Raw genomic sequence first — 18,558 nt, forward strand, 5'->3', positions numbered from 1 at the left:
TAAACAAGATCCCAGAACCTTCCCAAATAGCAAAGACTATTCAGTCCAAACAAGGCCCGTGTCTGCCATTGACCTGCCCACATTTGGTTTTAAATAATAGAATTGATTCAGGATAAGTGTGGGTACCTGAACTCACCACCTATCCACCAGATCTGTGTATTTTATTCTATTTTTTATTTTTTTTTAAATCTTTTGGGCTATGGCTGCCCTCACAACACTTACGTGAACCCATGTCAACATCAACATATGTCATTATAACCACATTCGTCCCATACAACACAAAACATACACCATATCTGAGATCAGATTTGCCTTAAATGTATATTTTGTATAATAATAATAATAATAACAATTACAACAATAATAATAATCTTTTTCTCTTCCATTAAAGTGTCTGAGACTTTGTAGAGACACCATATTTAGATTCATGATCCCCCGATGATAATCTGTGAACATTTGAAATGACCACAGCAGGCCTTTAGGTTGTTATAATAGCAATACATAGTCTTTGGCTTATATATTGATGATAGGCAAAACATATCTTTTGATTCCTTGGACACATATGAATCAAACTCTTGCATTCATGCTAATCTGCGCTTTTCAATTTTCTGTACCATTTTCAAAAGCCTCTAAGCAAAAGTAAAATGAATTTGTCTAAAGCTGTTACTCAAATTTCCATAAAACTTGGCAGAATTAATCGACCGACCATGGTAATGAAAAACAACAAAAATGTTTTATGAACAATCCATTTGGAAGTTACATGCCAATCATATTTGTGGGTGTGTCCTGGGGTTTATTTTTGGCTTGCATGTGTCACTGTGGTCCACAGGCAGAACAATGAGGCCATGGGTCCATGTTGATCCCAGATGAGCTGCTCGCAATGCTAATGCTGAGGTGCATGGCTGATGAAAGGGGATTGACCCAAAAGGGCTATCAAAAGGGGCATCTTATACCAAGTGTGGTCAATATAAAATCAGCCGAAAAACCTACATGGGGTCCCTTTTTTAACCAATGTATATCTCATATGGCCCCTACATCCAAATGTTGGCTGGGAAGTTGATGAAACTTGGTGCTGACAGTCGGTATCATATTCTATAGAAGCAAAACATATTTGTGCACCCTCTTCCACAGGAGTCTCTACAGTTTACACATACTGATATCTCATAAACCAGCCGAGATTAAAAAAAAAAAAGAAATGTGAAACTTCAACAACCAACAAAATCCAGGAGGCCATTATTTACAGCTGTGAGTGACTGAAGTTCATGTAAGGGCTCGCTCATCAGAGCGCTTCAATTCAGTTCAATTCAATTCAATTCAATTCAATTCAATTCAATTCAATTCAATTCAGTTCAATTTAGTTCAATTCAATTCAATTCAATTCAGTTCAATTTAGTTCAATTCAATTCAATTCAATTCAGTTCAATTTAGTTCAATTCAATTCAATTCAGTTCAACTCAATTCAATTCAATGCAATTCAATTCAATTCAGTTCAATTTAGTTAAATTCAAGGGCTTTATTTGGAACATGATGAGAGTGTAAAGTAACAGACATGCTTGGACATACTGTAACCAGGACTGAAACAGATGCTTATACTTTGGTGGCAGCAGCAGCCTTGACATGTTTGAAGAGGAGTAGGAAGAAGTAAAAAACTTATGAACTCCTCCAACTTGAACTCAGTACTGTGTTTTCAGAAGGACCCTCGTTATTAGGTATCAAAAATCTTGACATACTTAGAAGCTCCACAAATGAATAGTCAGAAATTTACACAGTATAAATATATATTATGCTATACCTGAGTATAAATTAGCGGATACCCAAGTTATTATTGCCACGTGCAGTTATATGTCCCTGAGTCCCTGTATTCATCTACACATAAAAGCATACAATATTTACAATGTGAACTTATAGCCTATACACCCTTGTACAATCTTATTTATTTCAAGCATTCTTACTCATAGATATTCCTACATGCATTAAGGCAAACATATACACATATACTTATTACTGTCCATATATGTATAGATACACACATTTACACACACACACACACACACACACACACACACACACACACACACACACACACACACACACACACACACACACACACACACACACACACACACACACAAAATCATACAAGTCCAATGCCCCCCGCCAGCCCTCACCAGCACCCCTTGGTGACAGAACAAGAACACGCTTGGAAAGAAAAAGTTACATTTAAACCAACTGGCCTGTAGGGGGCGACAAACTATTTTCTGCTCATATCTGCAGGGTCAAATTGAAACATTCCTTGTATTTCCTGTTTTTGTCAAAGAATATATTATATTTGTCAAATCAAAGGACTTTTTCTTCACATTCTCTTTCCCACAGAGTCAAACTGTGTGCTCTCAACTGCTACGATGAGTACTATTTTAGAAAATATTCAACTTTCCAAGCAGCACAGTTAATTAAAATAAAGCAGCACAGGGCCATGAACTACTTATATCATGTTTACGCAGGAAGTATTTCAGTTTATATATTTATGCGTTATTCACCCTGCTTTAAGATTCAAATCTGGCTTCATCTTCTTTATTGCAGAACTTATGCAGCTCACACACTGCGTACCGGTGGTGCCTCAGGTTGAGAACGACTGCCTTACAGCAACAATGCCTATAAGAGGCTGGAGCAGTCTGATGACATTCAGCTTATTATCAACATTTGGCACACGTCATCTCGTCCTCATGTAAACCACGAGTTGTTGAAAGAATTTTGAATTTTAATGTTTCAAAGTTACAGCCAAGGGCCCTTAAAGGCTCTGTCTCTGTTCAAATTTCAACAAGCTTGTCTGATCATTCCTCCAGTGTCTGGCGATCAACTCTCAGTACTTTACCGTCAAAAGGCCGCTCCACTCACAAACTCACAACAGAACAACACCCTATAATACTGCTTAAAAGTGACTCCACCTTTAGGTGATCCCTGGAAAATTTGTTAAAAAAAAACACGCATTTCAGTCTCTTCCGTCCAACTTCCATCAGAACATCAGCGATGGACACAGATAAATTGATACAGATGTTCGTGCTGTTTTTGAATGGTACTAACCAATATCAGTGAGTCAGGAACCCCCACGGGACATAACTCTTATTGCGTTAATAAATATAACACATGTAGACACATAACACACTTGGACAACATGTGTGTCATAGTGAACCCACCAAATGACACTAAAACCACAGCTGTTTACTGTGTAGCACACACTACAAAGTCACCATGCTGGTCAGTTTGACACATTTATTTTAGTTTAAGTTTAAAATATGCACAACTAAAAGGCGTTTAAGCTAGTTTGCAGGTCTGGAGAGATAATTTGATATTACATCAATGATTAATAGAGGAAATGTTCCTTGAATCTGTTTACAAATGTGGACAAGCCCCTATTTCTTTTATCCAAACGCAGTTTCAGATGTGGCTCCTGTCACACAACAGTTTGACGCAGAAGGCGAGGTCCACCGTATAAGCCAACAGCGTAATACTGGAGACCACTGTTTCCACGATGACCAAATTCCTAGGTGGCATGATTTGCAGTATCTTGGTGAAGCAAATCACCGTGGCCAACATGTAGAGCAGCACCCCGATCAGGCTGAAGCCGGCTAAAAACCTGTCAAAGGGCAGGAGGCACCGCCCGGCCAGGTCGCCCAGAATCACCACCAGCGTGACGAGAGACAGGAGGACGCAGACGCCGCAGGACACGCCCGTCGCCAGCCGCTGCCAGGGCTGGAGGCCGCTGGGCGGGGTGTTGACCAGCTTCACCAGCAGGGAAACCATCTGACAGCCTCCCCACAGCTGGACTATCTTCAGGAGACCGGGCATGCTGCCCATGTACCCCCTCTGCTCATGGGCCTGGCCGCACAGTAGGAAGGACTCGGAGGAATAGGCCAGGAAGGTGAGAAACGGGGTCACCGCCACCGCCACAGAACACGGCGACACATTGGCCCGATCCATAACCATCCAAGGGAAGAACACGGCCGTGCTGAGGTTCATCAGCGCTCCCAGCACCGCCACGGTCATCGTCAGGTTCTTCCAGGAGATGGGCAGGAGGCTGTGGAACTGGATGATGCTGAGCGTGTGGATGAGGAGAGTCAGGCAGAAGAAGAAACACCAGGTGAACATGCAGAAGTTCCAGAAAATGTGGTCGGAGTCCGAGGGGACGTCGGCTTGCTTCAACGAGGCCAAGAGGCTGAAGGCCGTGCAGCTGGAGATGACCTCCCATGTCCGCACCAAAAACAGCGGGCTGGTGAAGTCCCGGGCCTCCAGGACAATCACAGGCATTGTTGCTGCGCGGAATCGGAGCGGTCCGGTCCGGAGGAGAAATGTCCTTTAGTGCGTCAATAATACCTCAGTTTCACTTCCTCTTGATTTATGTGGAAAAAAAAAACCAAAGCTCAATAGTTCAGTCCCCAAATATCCACAAATGTACAGAAGAGTCCATTGAAAGAAGCGTCTGAAGCAGGTCTGAAACGATCACTTGAAGCACAGACTCCTTTTTTGGCATTCCTCCCTGCAGTGCTTCATCATTTCGTGTGAACAGCAGAAAAACTTCAAAACATTACCTCCTTGAACCTGTTTTCTGACGAAGTGTTGCTGTGAAAGTAGACCTCGCCTACTTCCTTTTCGAGGTTGCCGCAGTGCATTTTCAGTCTCACTACAGGTAGGTGCAAATAACCGCAAACAAAAAAACCCAAGCCAACTGCAAACACTCTTATCTTGCTCCTGATCTCAGTCCTCATGAAATGTTGTTCCTTTTTTTTGTTGGAGGTACTCGTAATAAACTGGATGTCCTTTGCCAACGGTCCACACACCGTGTGCAAGTGCATGTGCATGCACAGAATTTGATGAGCACTGTCGATCTCCTGACTGTTGCTCAACGGATCTGTGGGTGTGAGTCTGCTCAAAGCCCCTGAGAGACGAAGCTCATTTTGAGAAGGAACATCTGCTTTTCCTTTGTTTTGAGTTGTGTAAATGGAAACGAGTGTGGGTGCCAGCAGCGAGCCGTGCATGAATATTTTTTTTTCATTTTATTGCTTGATTACATGTGTGCATGGAGAGGCCTCCTCTCCCTCGTCTAGCGTGCAGATGAATCCATGCTCTGCAGGAAGGGAACCCAGGGTGGATAAATCCATGTGTGAGAAAGCTCTTTAACGCTTTACCGCAGTGAGCTTCCCGTTCTGCTGGTAGTGGCAAAGATGTGTCTAAGTAAGTGATTTCTGATCACAACAATTTATACAGCTTTGGTTGTATAAATTATTGTGAGGTGTGAGGAGAACCCGAGAGGTAGAAAACTGTTTATCAGCTTCTGTGGACATACATGCAAAGTAAAATTCAAAGCTTTATATATATATATATATATATATAGCGCCAAATCATGACCAAAGTCCTCTCAAGGCACTTCAACACCTCAACCTGTTTGAAAGACGTCCAATTAATACAAAGCCAGTAAATTAACAACAATAATTATCGCTTCCCTGAGGGAACAAACAGATTGCATCAAAATCTTTCTTCGATACAAACCGCCGTCCTGAGCAGAATCAGAATCAGAAATACTTTATTTATCCCCGAGGGGCAATTTCAAGGCAACTGAGCAGCAAAACGTTGAAGGTATCAAATAGGATAATAAAAAATAAAGATAAGTGGGGCATGTCTCATATGTACAAGAAATGTGCAAAGAAAGAATGTACAAAAAAGTATATAAATATAAGAATGTCAGAAAAAATGTACAATAGAGTGACTGTGGTTTAAACAAAATATACAGTGTAAAGTGACAGTGTAAGGTGTAAATATACAGTGTAAAGTGTCAATGTAAAGCATGGCCAGGCGACTGTGTGAAAGGAAAAACTCCCCTTTAACAGGAAGAAACCTCCGAAGAACCAGACTCAGGAAGGGCGGCCATGTGAGGAGAGGTGCATCATGGGAGGTCCCCCAGTAATTTAGGCTTATAGCAGCATAACTAAGAGATGTTTCAGGGTGCCGGAGCCAAGTTTTCTCAAAAAGGAAGGTAATCTTAAAGGTAGCTGGTAAAAAGCTTTCTTTTCTTTCTTTATTTCAAGTTTGTCAGGGATGGTCTTAAGAGTTAAGAAGAGAAGCAGACAAAGTGATCCTTCCATCATGACTAGAGTTCGGTGTGCAGATCTGTGGTGACAGTATTATGGTCTGGAGTTCCCTCAGTGTTGTCAAGAACATTATGTGACCAAAATCTGAATTGTGCCGACAACCTGAAAATACTGAATAAACAGATTTTTCTCGTCCCTGATGACATGAGCATACTCCAAGATTACAAGGTTATGATACGTCCCAGTCGTTCTCCATCACGAAGACAAGATTTTTATTGCAAAATTCATGCAACAGAAAAACCTTGTGTGCAAGTATCATCTTAATAATATGACACCATGGGTGACTGCTCTTTCAGAGCCCCGTGGTGTAACGGCACACCTGCTCTGTGGAAACATGAATTCCCTCGTGTCACAAAGCTGAAACTCAAATCCTCCCGAGCAGACACACTTCTCAGAGGCCGACATGGCGCGTAAACTGTGTTAGTAACGTGTGTCAGGGCTTGTTGTTCCGTCGTGTGCTGCTAGACGAGATAAGAGCTCAGATGTAATCTCACTCAAGTTCTTTCAAACTTTTTTTCTTCACCATGAACCACGTCATGAACGTTTTTCCCCATAACCATTTCAACGGCTGTCGTTTTTTATTATTCTTTTACTTCTTGCAACTCTAGTGTGTGCGCCCTCTGGTGGCAACAACATGACGTGTAACATAATGTATGAGTGTCCCAGATTTGACATAAGAAACACTGTAGTACCGAGAAACAGCAGCAGAGGGTACGCTTTCACTTACAAACAACTGAAAGCAGCATTATCTGTAGCCTGCTGCCCAAAAAATGAATGTACTTTTTTTAAAGCTTTTTTAATCAGACTCTTGTGACGATGAGTCGACCAACATAAAAGCTCTGAAAACCCTGGTGGCACATCAGCAATGTGGCAAAAACAAAAGTTCTGGGAGCCCCTGCTCTCCACAAAACAGGATGTTCGCCTCATATCATTCACTCATTTCCTGCGTTGTTGAGATTCTTGAAAATGTAACGTAAGTTGGGGCAGTTCTTGGATCCCTAATCTCCTGAGAGGCTCTCCGGCCTCATAGTCAGTCAGAAAATATTAGAAATTGTTCAAAAGACACTGGTGAAGAGTGTTTTCACTTTTCATCTTCCACACTGGTACCACCACTTAAACTGCCGATCTAAATGCAAACACTAAAACCACAGTTATGGCATGTAAAATAGTCCGATACATCACAAATATCCTGAACCAGCTTTTGCTGACAGCATGTTGAAAAGCATTTTGGGGGACAGCTGCCATGCATTCTTTAATCAGTTTAAGTGTCTGAGCTGTAGGAGGCGCTGTAGAGCTGCTCTGGAAACCAGAAACCTTTATAAGACGTCATCCATCGACAATAGGAAGTGCAATCGACAGCAGGAGATCTTTGTGGTGGTTGGCATGACTCAGACATTGATATACAGTAAACTGTCATTTCTGTTGTCCTAGCTGTTTTTAGAGTTTTTCTGCACTGGATTATAACTAAAAGCGGGCTGCAACGTGGGTCGTCAGTGGGGTCGTCTGCAGGTCCCATGTCAGCCCTGCTGGTGTTTACCCACCAAGACTCTGAGAGGGATCTTCTGGGTATTTTAAGCAGGTCCCAACATGACTTTACATGAAGCCAATAGTCTCTATAAAGGACGCACATAGTTTCTCTCCTTCTTAGCATCCTTACAGGCCCCACATATGTGGGCCACACAGGCTTCTGGTCTGGGGGCCATTACACTGAAACCATATGGACTTTAACTTTGGCCCACTTTAACCCACATGGACGTGGTGACTGGCATGTTTCACAACTATCACAACATTTTTGTGGTGAGAGAGAGAGAGAGAGAGAGAGAGAGAGAGAGAGAGAGAGAGAGAGAGAGAGAGAGAGAGAGAGAGAGAGAGAGAGAGACTGACAGACACTAACACATAAACTTTATCTTTCTTTCATTCACTAATATATCAAATCCCTTCATATTGATTAATTACGTGTATTAATATAATGATGGGGAAAGATATATGGAAGAAGATATGTAGAAGAATGCATTATGATAGATGTTAACTGTCTGACTGGAAACATGTGCAGGGTGCACCCCCGCCTTTCACCCAGAGGGAACTGGGAAAGACTCCAGCAGATAACCATGACCCTGAAAAGGAATAAGCAAGTGTAGATAATGGATGGATGGTCAAATGTCGAGGTTTAGTAGGCTGCGATGAATCATGACATGTGGAGCTAGTCTTCATTTTAGTTCTGGCAACATTACATTCAGAATTATCTACAGTAAGGTGGATGTGGCTTGACCAAATAATCTATCTGAATGTGATAAGCTAGAGTCAGTCAAGTTGGCATCCTCTGGTCACCACTGGCTAGTAGCCTTCAGCCGGGGAGAAGTTCTACAGGCTGATCTGCTAACTAGGCCCCAAAGCCTTTCAGGCCAACCCCAAACAGTCATATTGGTCTCTTAGGACAGTTAACAGCTCAATAAGCCATACCATTATTAAAATAAAAACCATCATGCTCTGTTAAATCTTTATTCACCGAGCAAAGTCAAGGTCACTGAAGGTGCTAAGTGGCTGACGTGAAAGCTACCCATTTATCACCAGAGACACAGACAATCAATAAACTGAACATGCTCCTAATTATGCAAATATTTGTTTCATCACTACTTTTACCTGATCAGGTACATAAATATTCAGCCCCTGCGTGATAGTTATGGATGTAAAAGCTAGCTATGGGGGCAAAAACCTTTTTTATTTGCTTATAACCAGCTTTTGTTTACATGCACTGCAAAGGTGAACATGTGACCATGGTAGGGGTGAATGCAGACTGACCGATGTTAAGAGAAGCCCCCTAGTGGTCATTTAATGAACAGCAACTTTTCTTTCTCCCTCAGCGAGTTCGACTCCCAGAACCAGATGGTGTCCCTCGCAAATGAACAATAGACCCAAATATACAAGAAGACAACAGCTTAAATGAAAGAGAGTTTTATGCAGAAACACTGAGAAAGCGCAGTAACAAGGTTTTCAAGATAAAACTACGGGGCTCATCTTTTAGTCCCCATATTTTTGTCAATAAACTGTGAATTGCATAAGAAATAAAAAAAGACAGTTTCTTAAAGAATATACTCAATTCAGTTCAATTTAGGCTCATGAAATTCTAGTCTTGTATTTTATTCACCATAAAATATTTGACGGCTGTGTTCTTCCTAAATGACGCCTGCCTTTAAATGAACCGTTCTTTATTGCCTAAAATGGAAATGTTTTTGTGTTGCTTAGAATATGTAAATAAAATGTAAATATTAGGCTTCCTCATTCTGAAAAATGTTTGACCATGAGACAAAGTGTGAAACATGTCAAATAAAAAAAAAAAAGCATAGAAGAATTTTCTGGTAAATGTGAGACCACAAATGTGTGATTTGGCCTTATGGTGCTTTTTGTAACTAATATTCTATGATCTAGGACATTTATTGATAAAAATACAAAAACAGACTCCAGTGTTGTTCTTTTGGTTGGATGCATCTGCAAATCTGCAGCTATGACGCTGAGCAACGTTTCACCGCGTGAGACAGGAAGTTTCACATGTATCTGAAGTGATTGTCACTTATTATTTGGCTTGTTTTACTGTAAATGCAGTTGTGATACAACAATTCTGTTAAGCATTTGCTAACAAATCATTGTGATTTGGCATAACCTTCAGCCACATAACCTTTGGTCACAACTGATAAAGTTTGAACTCCAAGTTTCATAGTGACTTAAAGAAGTAAACACATAAAATATGTCTGAACTTACATGTGTTCATTGAATTAAAATAAATATATGAACTATGACCTATCGTCAACGTTAAACAAAAATAACACAAAAAAAGAAGGGGAAATGCAGTTCATCGACTGACCACAGGGGTTCCAAAAGCATTTCAACGTCCATCGATCATCATGGTAAAATGTCCTTATTTGCAGAAGAAATGTAGTGTATTTACAGCCTGGTTCACAAACCGTGTTTGGTGTAGCTCCACATCTATGAGAGAACGTCTGGTAAAATTATAGAAACAACCAATGTATGTATAATTTGTATATGTATACAGTATGTATGCATATTGTATGTATAATTCAATGGCTAGTTGTCATCACTTTGCTTCTTAGGACCTTTACATGCGTGAGCAAACAGGGTTTTCCCTGTATACTTGGTAATTAATCATTTGGGATATCTGGATCAAAACAGCGACGCGCGGAGAACATCATGACGCAATTACCGTCATTTCCGCTTCTTCTTCCTGTATCCAAATACAAAACAAATGCTGCTTGGCGCAACCTTTCGCTCACCTTCTTGTAAATCTCGCTATCCCGGTACTTTCTACCGTCTACAAATGCAGAAATGTTCATATCCTTCATTACATTTATGAAGTGATTAGTCTCCTCCTGGTCTTGTGTTTCTCCGTGTTTATAAGAACTTCCTGGACTCAAAAGACCAGGATTCCTTGCAAAAAGAGCATGCGCAGAAAACAAATTCATGTTCCGTTTGATGGGGATATTCCGTTAGGCGTTTACATGACCCAATATTCGAGTTTTAAAAGGAGTAACCCAGGGGTCATAATCGGGTTTTTAAAAACCTGAATATGACCAAATTCGGGTTATTCAAAGGGGTTATTGGTGTTTACAGGGCCGTGCAAATTCGGGTTATTGCCAATATTCGGGTTTTAAAAGGGTTATTGACTGCATGTAAACACAGTCCCATGTGCTAAGCATAACTTCTGAACTGTGAATAACGACCTAACAGAGGACGGTCATTCATATTTTAAAGAGAATACGTTTTATTGTACGGTTAATATTACAAACCGAGCACTGTGACTGGCTGTGGGAGGCCTGGAGGGGTCCGAGGCCCCCCCCACTCATCACTGGTAGTTATGGGTCAAGTGACTGCGTGTCACAGCAGAAGGAGCTGTTATTCCTCATCTCAGCCCTGGCAGCACTTGTACCCGCTTATTCAGGATCACAGGGGTCTGCTGGAGCATATCCCAGCTCTCAACGGGTAAAAGGGCAGGGGGACACCCTGGGCGGGTCGCCAGTCCAGTTCAACAGCTAACATTTGAGTGTCTTATCTTTATGTAACTTTGTGGGTGTAAAATAATTTTTATTTTGAATTACATGTGTACACTGACTAGTATTTTAAAGAGAAAAAGAAGGTAAAAAACAATGTGAAACTTCTTTGTAATTTGAAAAAAAGAGACAAGAGTGGCAGATGAGAGCATGTTGTTGGTCCTGATGTACAAATGAACTTTATAGGAATATAAGAAAGAACTCTGTGTCAGGTGATGCTTGAATGCCACCTCTGGAGCTGCCATACATATAGACGAGAAACATGGGATTTGTGAAAGGGTGGCCAGAATATCTAATAAATTATTAAAGATATAACATCTGAAAAACTCTCCAAATGTGTGGAAGGTAGATTTAGTCAGATCAGGCTCGTTGTGCCGTTCCACACCGAGGAAGATGCCAAACCCAAGACTGTTGAACCACACGTCTACATCCTTGGTTTTACAGAGAACTGAAACAGGTTTAACAGTCAGAAAGAAGAGGAAGCTAAGCCTTCTATAAAGATAACACTGGACTGTTTAATGTCTGGTTAGCAAAAAAAACTACTTTAAAAGATCTTGTCAAACCTCAGACCTCAATCTGTGGCATGACTCAAACATTGCGAAATATCAGCGGAAGTCATCAAGCTTGAGCTTCAGTTATTCACTAAATGTTTTGCATTGTCAAAGTTGCAAGCAAGTCACGTTGCTCAGTTAATTAAAAAACGTTACATTTAGTTTTAATACTGCATCATCAATCCATATAAGGAAATTATATTTTACAATTCTGTAAAATTGAAAGGTAGCATTTCAGTTCCCATGTGATACTAAAGTTTGCTTTACCCAACCATCCTAAATCATATGACAAATGTCAAGAACACAACTGGAAATGTTCATTTGCATGTCAAAGTTTGAATACAGATCGCCTTCTTAATGTCTGAATGTATAGCCAGAACTAACAAGGACTGCTCAAGAGTACTGAAAAAAAGCTGCTGCAGAATGAAACTTCCTCATTCAATCAAATGGGTTAAACCACATGAGACAGAGCGAGATATTATGATGTGTGAACAGCACGCACTTGCCAGGATCCTGCAGTAAAATGTTGGATTTAGTCTTCTTATTTGGCCAAGAGGCCATAGTTAAGGCTGACCGAACAAATGACTGTAGTTAGATTACAGAACACTGTTTTGTGTGATGTTTTCTTAAGAATTCATTGTTTTACAGTTTCATATCACAGCGCTTTTATATGAGATATGTCTCTAAATTTTCCCCTTCTAGTGTTTCTAAAATGATTAGTAAAAATGATATTGGTTCATGCACCCCATTTTTTGGAATGAATAACAGCCCGCTTGAGGGTTAAGTGTCACCTCATGTACATCAGTGGAGCCTTTGAGACTATCTCAAGAGATGCAAGCTGAAAGTTTTACTGCAGCCATCACCGTCCCAAAGGTTATCTGTCTTTGGCAAAATTTAAGTAAAATACATTTATTTCTAATATATGGCTTTTGATTGACAGTTGGCCCAGTTATGGATAGCCATTATCACTTCCTCATCAGTCGCTGTCATGTTAGAAAGCCAAGAGACATAATCAACAGTTTATACTAACCCGATGTCACCTTAACGCACCAGTAATTTGAGATTTTTGTTACCGAAGCAGCATCTAAAGAAAAATATTCCACTGCAAGAGTCTTCCTGCAGCTCTGCAGCTCTTTCAGTCTGGACCAGCTGAAGGAGTTGTTAGCCACCAGTTTTGATTGATATATGGTGAGCGTGCTCCCAATATGGCACGAAACAGCACAAGCAAAAAGAGGCTTCCAAACCTATGGGTCCCGTGACTGATGTGTCACAACACACAATGTTCCACACGCAAGCTCTATTATGGAAGTGAAAGAATTATGTGGAAGCACATCACATTTCTTTTTTTTTGGATATTTTAATGTCAGTTCTGATGAGTTTGTAGATCTTTTAATTTCTACTTGTACTGATGTATTGGACGTGGAGGCTCCTTTCAGAGTTAAACCAGTAACAAACGGAAGCTGAATGATCATACCCACAGAGGCGTCAGTAGATGCGCTGAAAGAAAATGGAGATCAATTACAAGTCTCCTTAAAAAACTTAGATAGAAAATAGCCTAATAAATTACCAAAATGAAATGAAACACCAGTTTTTGTCTGAAATTGTGTAAGATCTCTTATAATCTCTTCTCTTATAAACCCCTGTTATTCAGATGGTATACCTTCACCTGTTCTTTGTGGCATTTTACTAATAAAAGGGTTCTTCGATAAATCTTCTGCCTCTACTTATGCTTTAGATCCATGTTTCTTCTCCTGTATCTGCGGTTTTCTAGTGTTACTGTATGAACTGGTGTCTTTTACCACCTTGTGTGGAAATGTCCTTCATCTCACTGTCCCTTTGACAGCGTCCCACCTCGTCTTTTTGAGGATGTTTTTATTACTATTGGTACATATGTTGTAAATGTGATAAATTCTTCATTGATGTCCGGTTGTGTTGCCTTCAAACATGATGTGGTACAGGCCATCATCAAAAAGAGAAATTTGAATTCCTCAAATCTATTTCTAAGCTCCCTTTTCTGTCTAAGCTCTTAAAAATGGTAGTTATACCTGGACCCAAATGGCATGTTTGAGAAGTTTGTGTCTGGTTTTAAGTTGTGCCACAGAACAGAGGAAGCATTGTTAAGAGTTTTAAATGACCTCCTTTTAACTGGGGAATCAGTTAAATCAGCTATCCTGCTTCTGTTGGAATTGTCTGCTGCTTTTGATACATGAGACCACAACACTCTTTTACCACAGTTTGAGTTGTGTGTCGTATTAAAAGGTACAATCCTGAAAAGTTACGGTATTATCTGTCTGATAGGAGTTTTTACATTTAGTTAGGCCGGTATTCTTCTCCTGTGTCCCCTTTTAGACACAGGGTTCCCCAAGGGTCTATATTGGGCCCTGTTTCATTCATTTTATATGTTCTGCATTTGGGTAACATTTGTAACCCTTGCACGGCACTAAGGCTCGAGTCAAAATGACCAAAGCCAGAACGAAGGCCCTCAGTTTCTCAGAGGGCTTGCCTATTCTGTAGCACCTTGCACAATACCTCATTTCATTGTTTTGCAGATTATTTCCACCTATATCTGTCAATAAAAGCAAATAGTCATGTTAACATTCAGGCTTTGCAAAACCGTCATGTGTCTCAGATGTGCAGTTGTGGAGTCAAATGACCTAAGTCTCAATAAAAATTACCTATTGACCTACTGTATGGATTCTTACTGCAACTCAGTTGCAAGAAACTTTGGTGTAATGCGTATTGAAATTTGATAAACAGGTTAGTTTATGAATGAAAAGAAGTTTCTTTCACTTAAGGCCAACCCCCCTCCTGGAGGTTCCCAGATCCAGACTGAAAAGCAGAGGCGACAGAGCATTTTTGGTGACGGCCCCCAGACAATTTAGGAACAATTTACCTTTAACTATTACCTACTCTTTTATCATATTAGGGTGTCATTCTTTTCAACTTTGTATTTCTATTGATATTGCTTCGTTTATATGTGCAATTTGTGTAGCACTTTGGTCAACCTTTGTTGTTTTAAAGGCCCTATATAAATAAACATGGACTTATTTTTGAAAATGTTACTCTGCAAAAGCATGGCATAGGAGAATGTATCCACATAAAGTCTATGTCATTTGTAAATGCAATATGCAAAGTTTAAAAGGGAAGTCTAAGCCCAGACTGTCGTTTTGACCACAGTGATGGAAGGAGTAGCAGAAGGACCCGTCTTTAAAAGCTGATCTTGACATGGTTGACAGCTTGACCAAGGTGCCAGTCGGATGTTGAAAAAATTCCATCTGTTCATTTCCTTTACTTCTATTCATTTACCTCCATACGTTACATTTCAAACTGAGACAGCAGCTTCCTGGAAAAAAATGCTATCTTGTAATAGTTTCATTATAATAAATGTGTAAAAATCCATCATTTAATTTCTAGAGATCTCGGCAGCAGCTTACTGTCGCAGACCATCAGAACAAGAACATTTAAAATCACTGTAAGCTGATGCTTTTGAATGACTTTGAGGACTGAGACAGGAAAAATGTGACATTTAAGAGCAGAAATACAAAAACAAAATTCTGTATCTGAACCAGCGTCACTGGACAGAAATGAAAATTGGAAAAACTTTTGAAAGAATGCTGTGCCAGTACAACCATGCCCAAAGTGCTTTTTACAAATGACACTGTGATGGCTCTAAAGACAATTGAATAATGGGATTTCTCAGTCTTTCAGATATTTTCACCATATCAACCTTATTATTTTAATTGTTTAACCGATGGATCAACATGTCAACCCAACAGAAGAACTTCCACTTATTTCACACTTAAATATTTTAAAAACATACAAACTGACTGCATTATTACTGTGGGTGATAAAACGGTGGTTAAATGGGCATTTTTGACAATACATTCTGTGACTCCACCTCCACATCAATACTATAATATGGGTCAGCTATCAGAAACAACCATGCAGAGCCTGAAGTCCACGGCCAAGGTAAGACTCCTAAGTCCTGCTAAAATGTATTTTTTTAATACTGTACTGCAGAGGTGTAAAATCCAGGCTGCCATAAAGTAAAAACCTTGCCATGTTTCTGGATCAGCCTGTACATTTAGAACAGGGTTTTCACTAATGACCTACCATCTACCTGCAGAGGAGCTGGTTTAGTGATTGGTTGAAACAACTGCTGGACAGGATTTTTACTTTATGGCACCTGGATTATACACCTCTGCTGTAGTGTTTAGAAAAGGGAAAATATGAGATTTTTTGTTGACATTTTTGGTTCTGGATGTGCCATAACACAACATCTCATGTGTTTGCTGAACTCTTTATCCAGATGGTGCGTGTGTGGGGTCTGATGCTCGTGTGCTGGGCATGGTCTCCTCTGTGTCTCTCATCCACAGTGAGCTTCATCGGCTCACCTCAGCAGTGTAAGAAGGCTCACTTTGTTCCTGGTTACAACCTGGGTGGAGAAGGCTTTGACATCGTCACAATGAAGAGAAAAGGTGCCTACGTCATCAATACTGAAACGTGGGACCTTGGAAACAAAACATGCAGAATGTTTAAAAACAGCTACATGAAGGGTGAGAAGCAGAAGGTCCCGGCTGCCGTGGTGGACTGGAGAGCCCTGCCCAAATGCAGCTTGAAGGTTTCCAGTACACTCTACGATTCGGTCGAAAGTCTCGTCAACGACTCCACATCATCGGTGTCCAACAACTGGAAACTTGGTCTCGATATCCCTGCACACTTTTCAGTCTCTGTTGGGGTTGGTTTTGGAGGTTCACATTCCAGGGCATCTGAATTTGGGATGAGAAAGTCTAAACGAGACCGCTACGACTTTGTTCGCCATTCGGTTCACTGTAACACCTACAGGTGAGTAGCAGGCAGATCTTACTGCTGTTAACTTATTCGTTTATTTCCTCAGTTCATTAAGAATTTCGTGGTTGAGTCTTCCTAATATTTCACAATATTGGGAAAAGTTTACCTGAAGAAACTAATGAGGTAAATAGTGGCACCGTGGCAAACTAACTTATTTCTGCTTTATTGATATGGTTTCTCCACAGATACAGACTAACCACAGAACCTCCCTTGAGTCAAGCTTTTGTTTCAGCTGTGACATCTCTTCCTCCATATTCCTCTATCTCTGAGATATCATATCGTCATCTGATTGATACCTATGGTACACACTACATCACGCAGGTGTCCCTTGGGGGGGAAATTAAAGCCATTTCTTCATTCAAAACCTGTAAGGCAAGCTTGAGTGGACTGACTGCATCAGAAGTTAGTGATTGTTTGTCAGTTGAGGCCTCGGTTAACTTTGCACAGAATGCCGGCATTAAAGCCATGTATCAACACTGTCAGGCACTGAAAAGTAAACTATCTGGCCGGAGTTTCAGCTCTTTATTTAATGAGCGTTTCACAGAAGTCATTGGTGGGGATCAGAGGGGTCTTGTGTTATTTCTTGGGTATTCAAATCCTAGTATCTACAACAACTGGGTAGCTTCTCTGAAAAAGACACCTGATGTTATCCAGTACAATCTGAAACCCCTCCACACCATCTTGCCAAACAATCATAAAGCTCGGAAAGGACTGAAGAAAGAGGTGGAGAAGTACATCAAGAACAATGCAGTGCTGAAAAAATGTTCAGAGTCCTGTCCGATTGGACACAGATCCAGCGGAAGAGATCCCTGTGCTTGTGTCTGCAACGGTAACCAGATGATCAGGTCAAACTGCTGTCCTGCTGGCAGAGGTCTTGCAACATTAAAGGTGTATGGACTTTATGCACGTGGTCTCTATGGTGATGTGAGCACCCAGACAGATGGGTCAGTGGTGGTTAGATATAAGGACCAGATCAAGCGCACTGCTATTATAGCCAATAATGACAACCCTAAATGGTCAGAGGTATTTGAATTCGGACCCATTGTCATCAACACGGTAAACAAGCTGACATTCACTGTTTATGATGAAGATACATACTGGAACAGCGACCTCCTGGGTAAATGTTCAATTTATCTTCGTAGAGGTCTTGTTTCTGCCAGCTGCATGTTTAAGTACGGCACCTTCTTCTTTACATACAAAGTTCAGTGTGGACCACATCTTGGTGGTAGCAGGTGTGATGAATACATTCCCTGTTCCATGAATCCCTCCTTGGCTGACGTCTTCTACACCAGAAATGGGATTCTGGTTGGAGAGTCCGAGAATGTCTATGCTAATTCAACTTTTCCGTCAGGTTAAACCTGATGTCTGATGATTTGATCAAAAGAATGGGATCAAATCATTATAATTGCTTGTAGTTTATAATTTTCTTCTTTTTTTTTCTATCCAAAAATATGTAAATCCCCCCCCACCCCACCCAAAACCATCTCAATTGTTATCAAAAATGTGTTCTCTGATTATTCAACTTCACCATTTACATTTCTGTTTCTTTCATTTATTTTATATTTGCATACTTTCGCAATAAAGCATCAGCAAAGACAACATGTGTCCGTCTGATTTTAAATATTAAAAAAGTGTAATTTTATACTTAAAAAATGTCAAAAACCTAAAGGTACAGTATGAATTGATAATGGATTTACAACAGTATCTTCCTATGTGTGTGTGTGTGTGTGTGTGTGTGTGTGTGTGTGTGTGTGTGTGTGTGTGTGTGTGTGTGTGTGTGTGTGTGTTTACTACTGTCTACATATATGTCAATGGTTAAAGTTTTAATTGGCAAAACAATTTTTGTCAATATACATGCATTTTATTATAGCAGGAGATTTTTGTTTTCTTGTGCGTAGGTGTGTGGGTGTGTCCTCCACCAGTCCTCTCTGACAGACCAATCAAACATATTTT

The 18,558-nt window shown here is 40.5% G+C and overlaps 2 protein-coding genes across 2 annotated transcripts; one reads left to right on the forward strand and one right to left on the reverse strand.

Annotated features, from left to right (window-relative positions):
* Positions 1-2,861: 2,861 nt before the first annotated feature.
* On the reverse strand, positions 2,862-4,595 carry LOC133453512 (myeloid-associated differentiation marker-like). The gene has a single exon (XM_061733102.1). The coding sequence runs from the start codon at positions 4,303-4,305 to the stop codon at positions 3,436-3,438; it is 870 nt and encodes a 289-aa protein (XP_061589086.1). The 5' UTR covers positions 4,306-4,595; the 3' UTR covers positions 2,862-3,435.
* Positions 4,596-16,063: 11,468 nt separating this feature from the next.
* LOC133441577 (perforin-1-like) lies at positions 16,064-17,961 on the forward strand. The gene is made up of 2 exons (XM_061719058.1): positions 16,064-16,599; positions 16,791-17,961. The coding sequence occupies exons 1-2, from the start codon at positions 16,064-16,066 to the stop codon at positions 17,959-17,961; spliced, it is 1,707 nt and encodes a 568-aa protein (XP_061575042.1).
* The last annotated feature ends 597 nt before the right edge of the window (positions 17,962-18,558 follow it).

This window comes from Cololabis saira, chromosome 1 (assembly GCF_033807715.1).
Source record: "Cololabis saira isolate AMF1-May2022 chromosome 1, fColSai1.1, whole genome shotgun sequence".
NCBI classification, from domain to species: Eukaryota; Metazoa; Chordata; class Actinopteri; order Beloniformes; family Belonidae; genus Cololabis; species Cololabis saira.

Coding starts and splice junctions, on each gene's coding strand:
- LOC133441577 (XM_061719058.1), top strand. CDS start 16,064: ATGGTGCGTGTGTGGGGTCTGATGCTCGTGTGCTGGGCATGGTCTCCT. Junction 16,600..16,790: donor GTTCACTGTAACACCTACAG/GTGAGTAGCAGG, acceptor GTTTCTCCACAG/ATACAGACTAACCACAGAAC.
- LOC133453512 (XM_061733102.1), bottom strand. CDS start 4,305: ATGCCTGTGATTGTCCTGGAGGCCCGGGACTTCACCAGCCCGCTGTTT.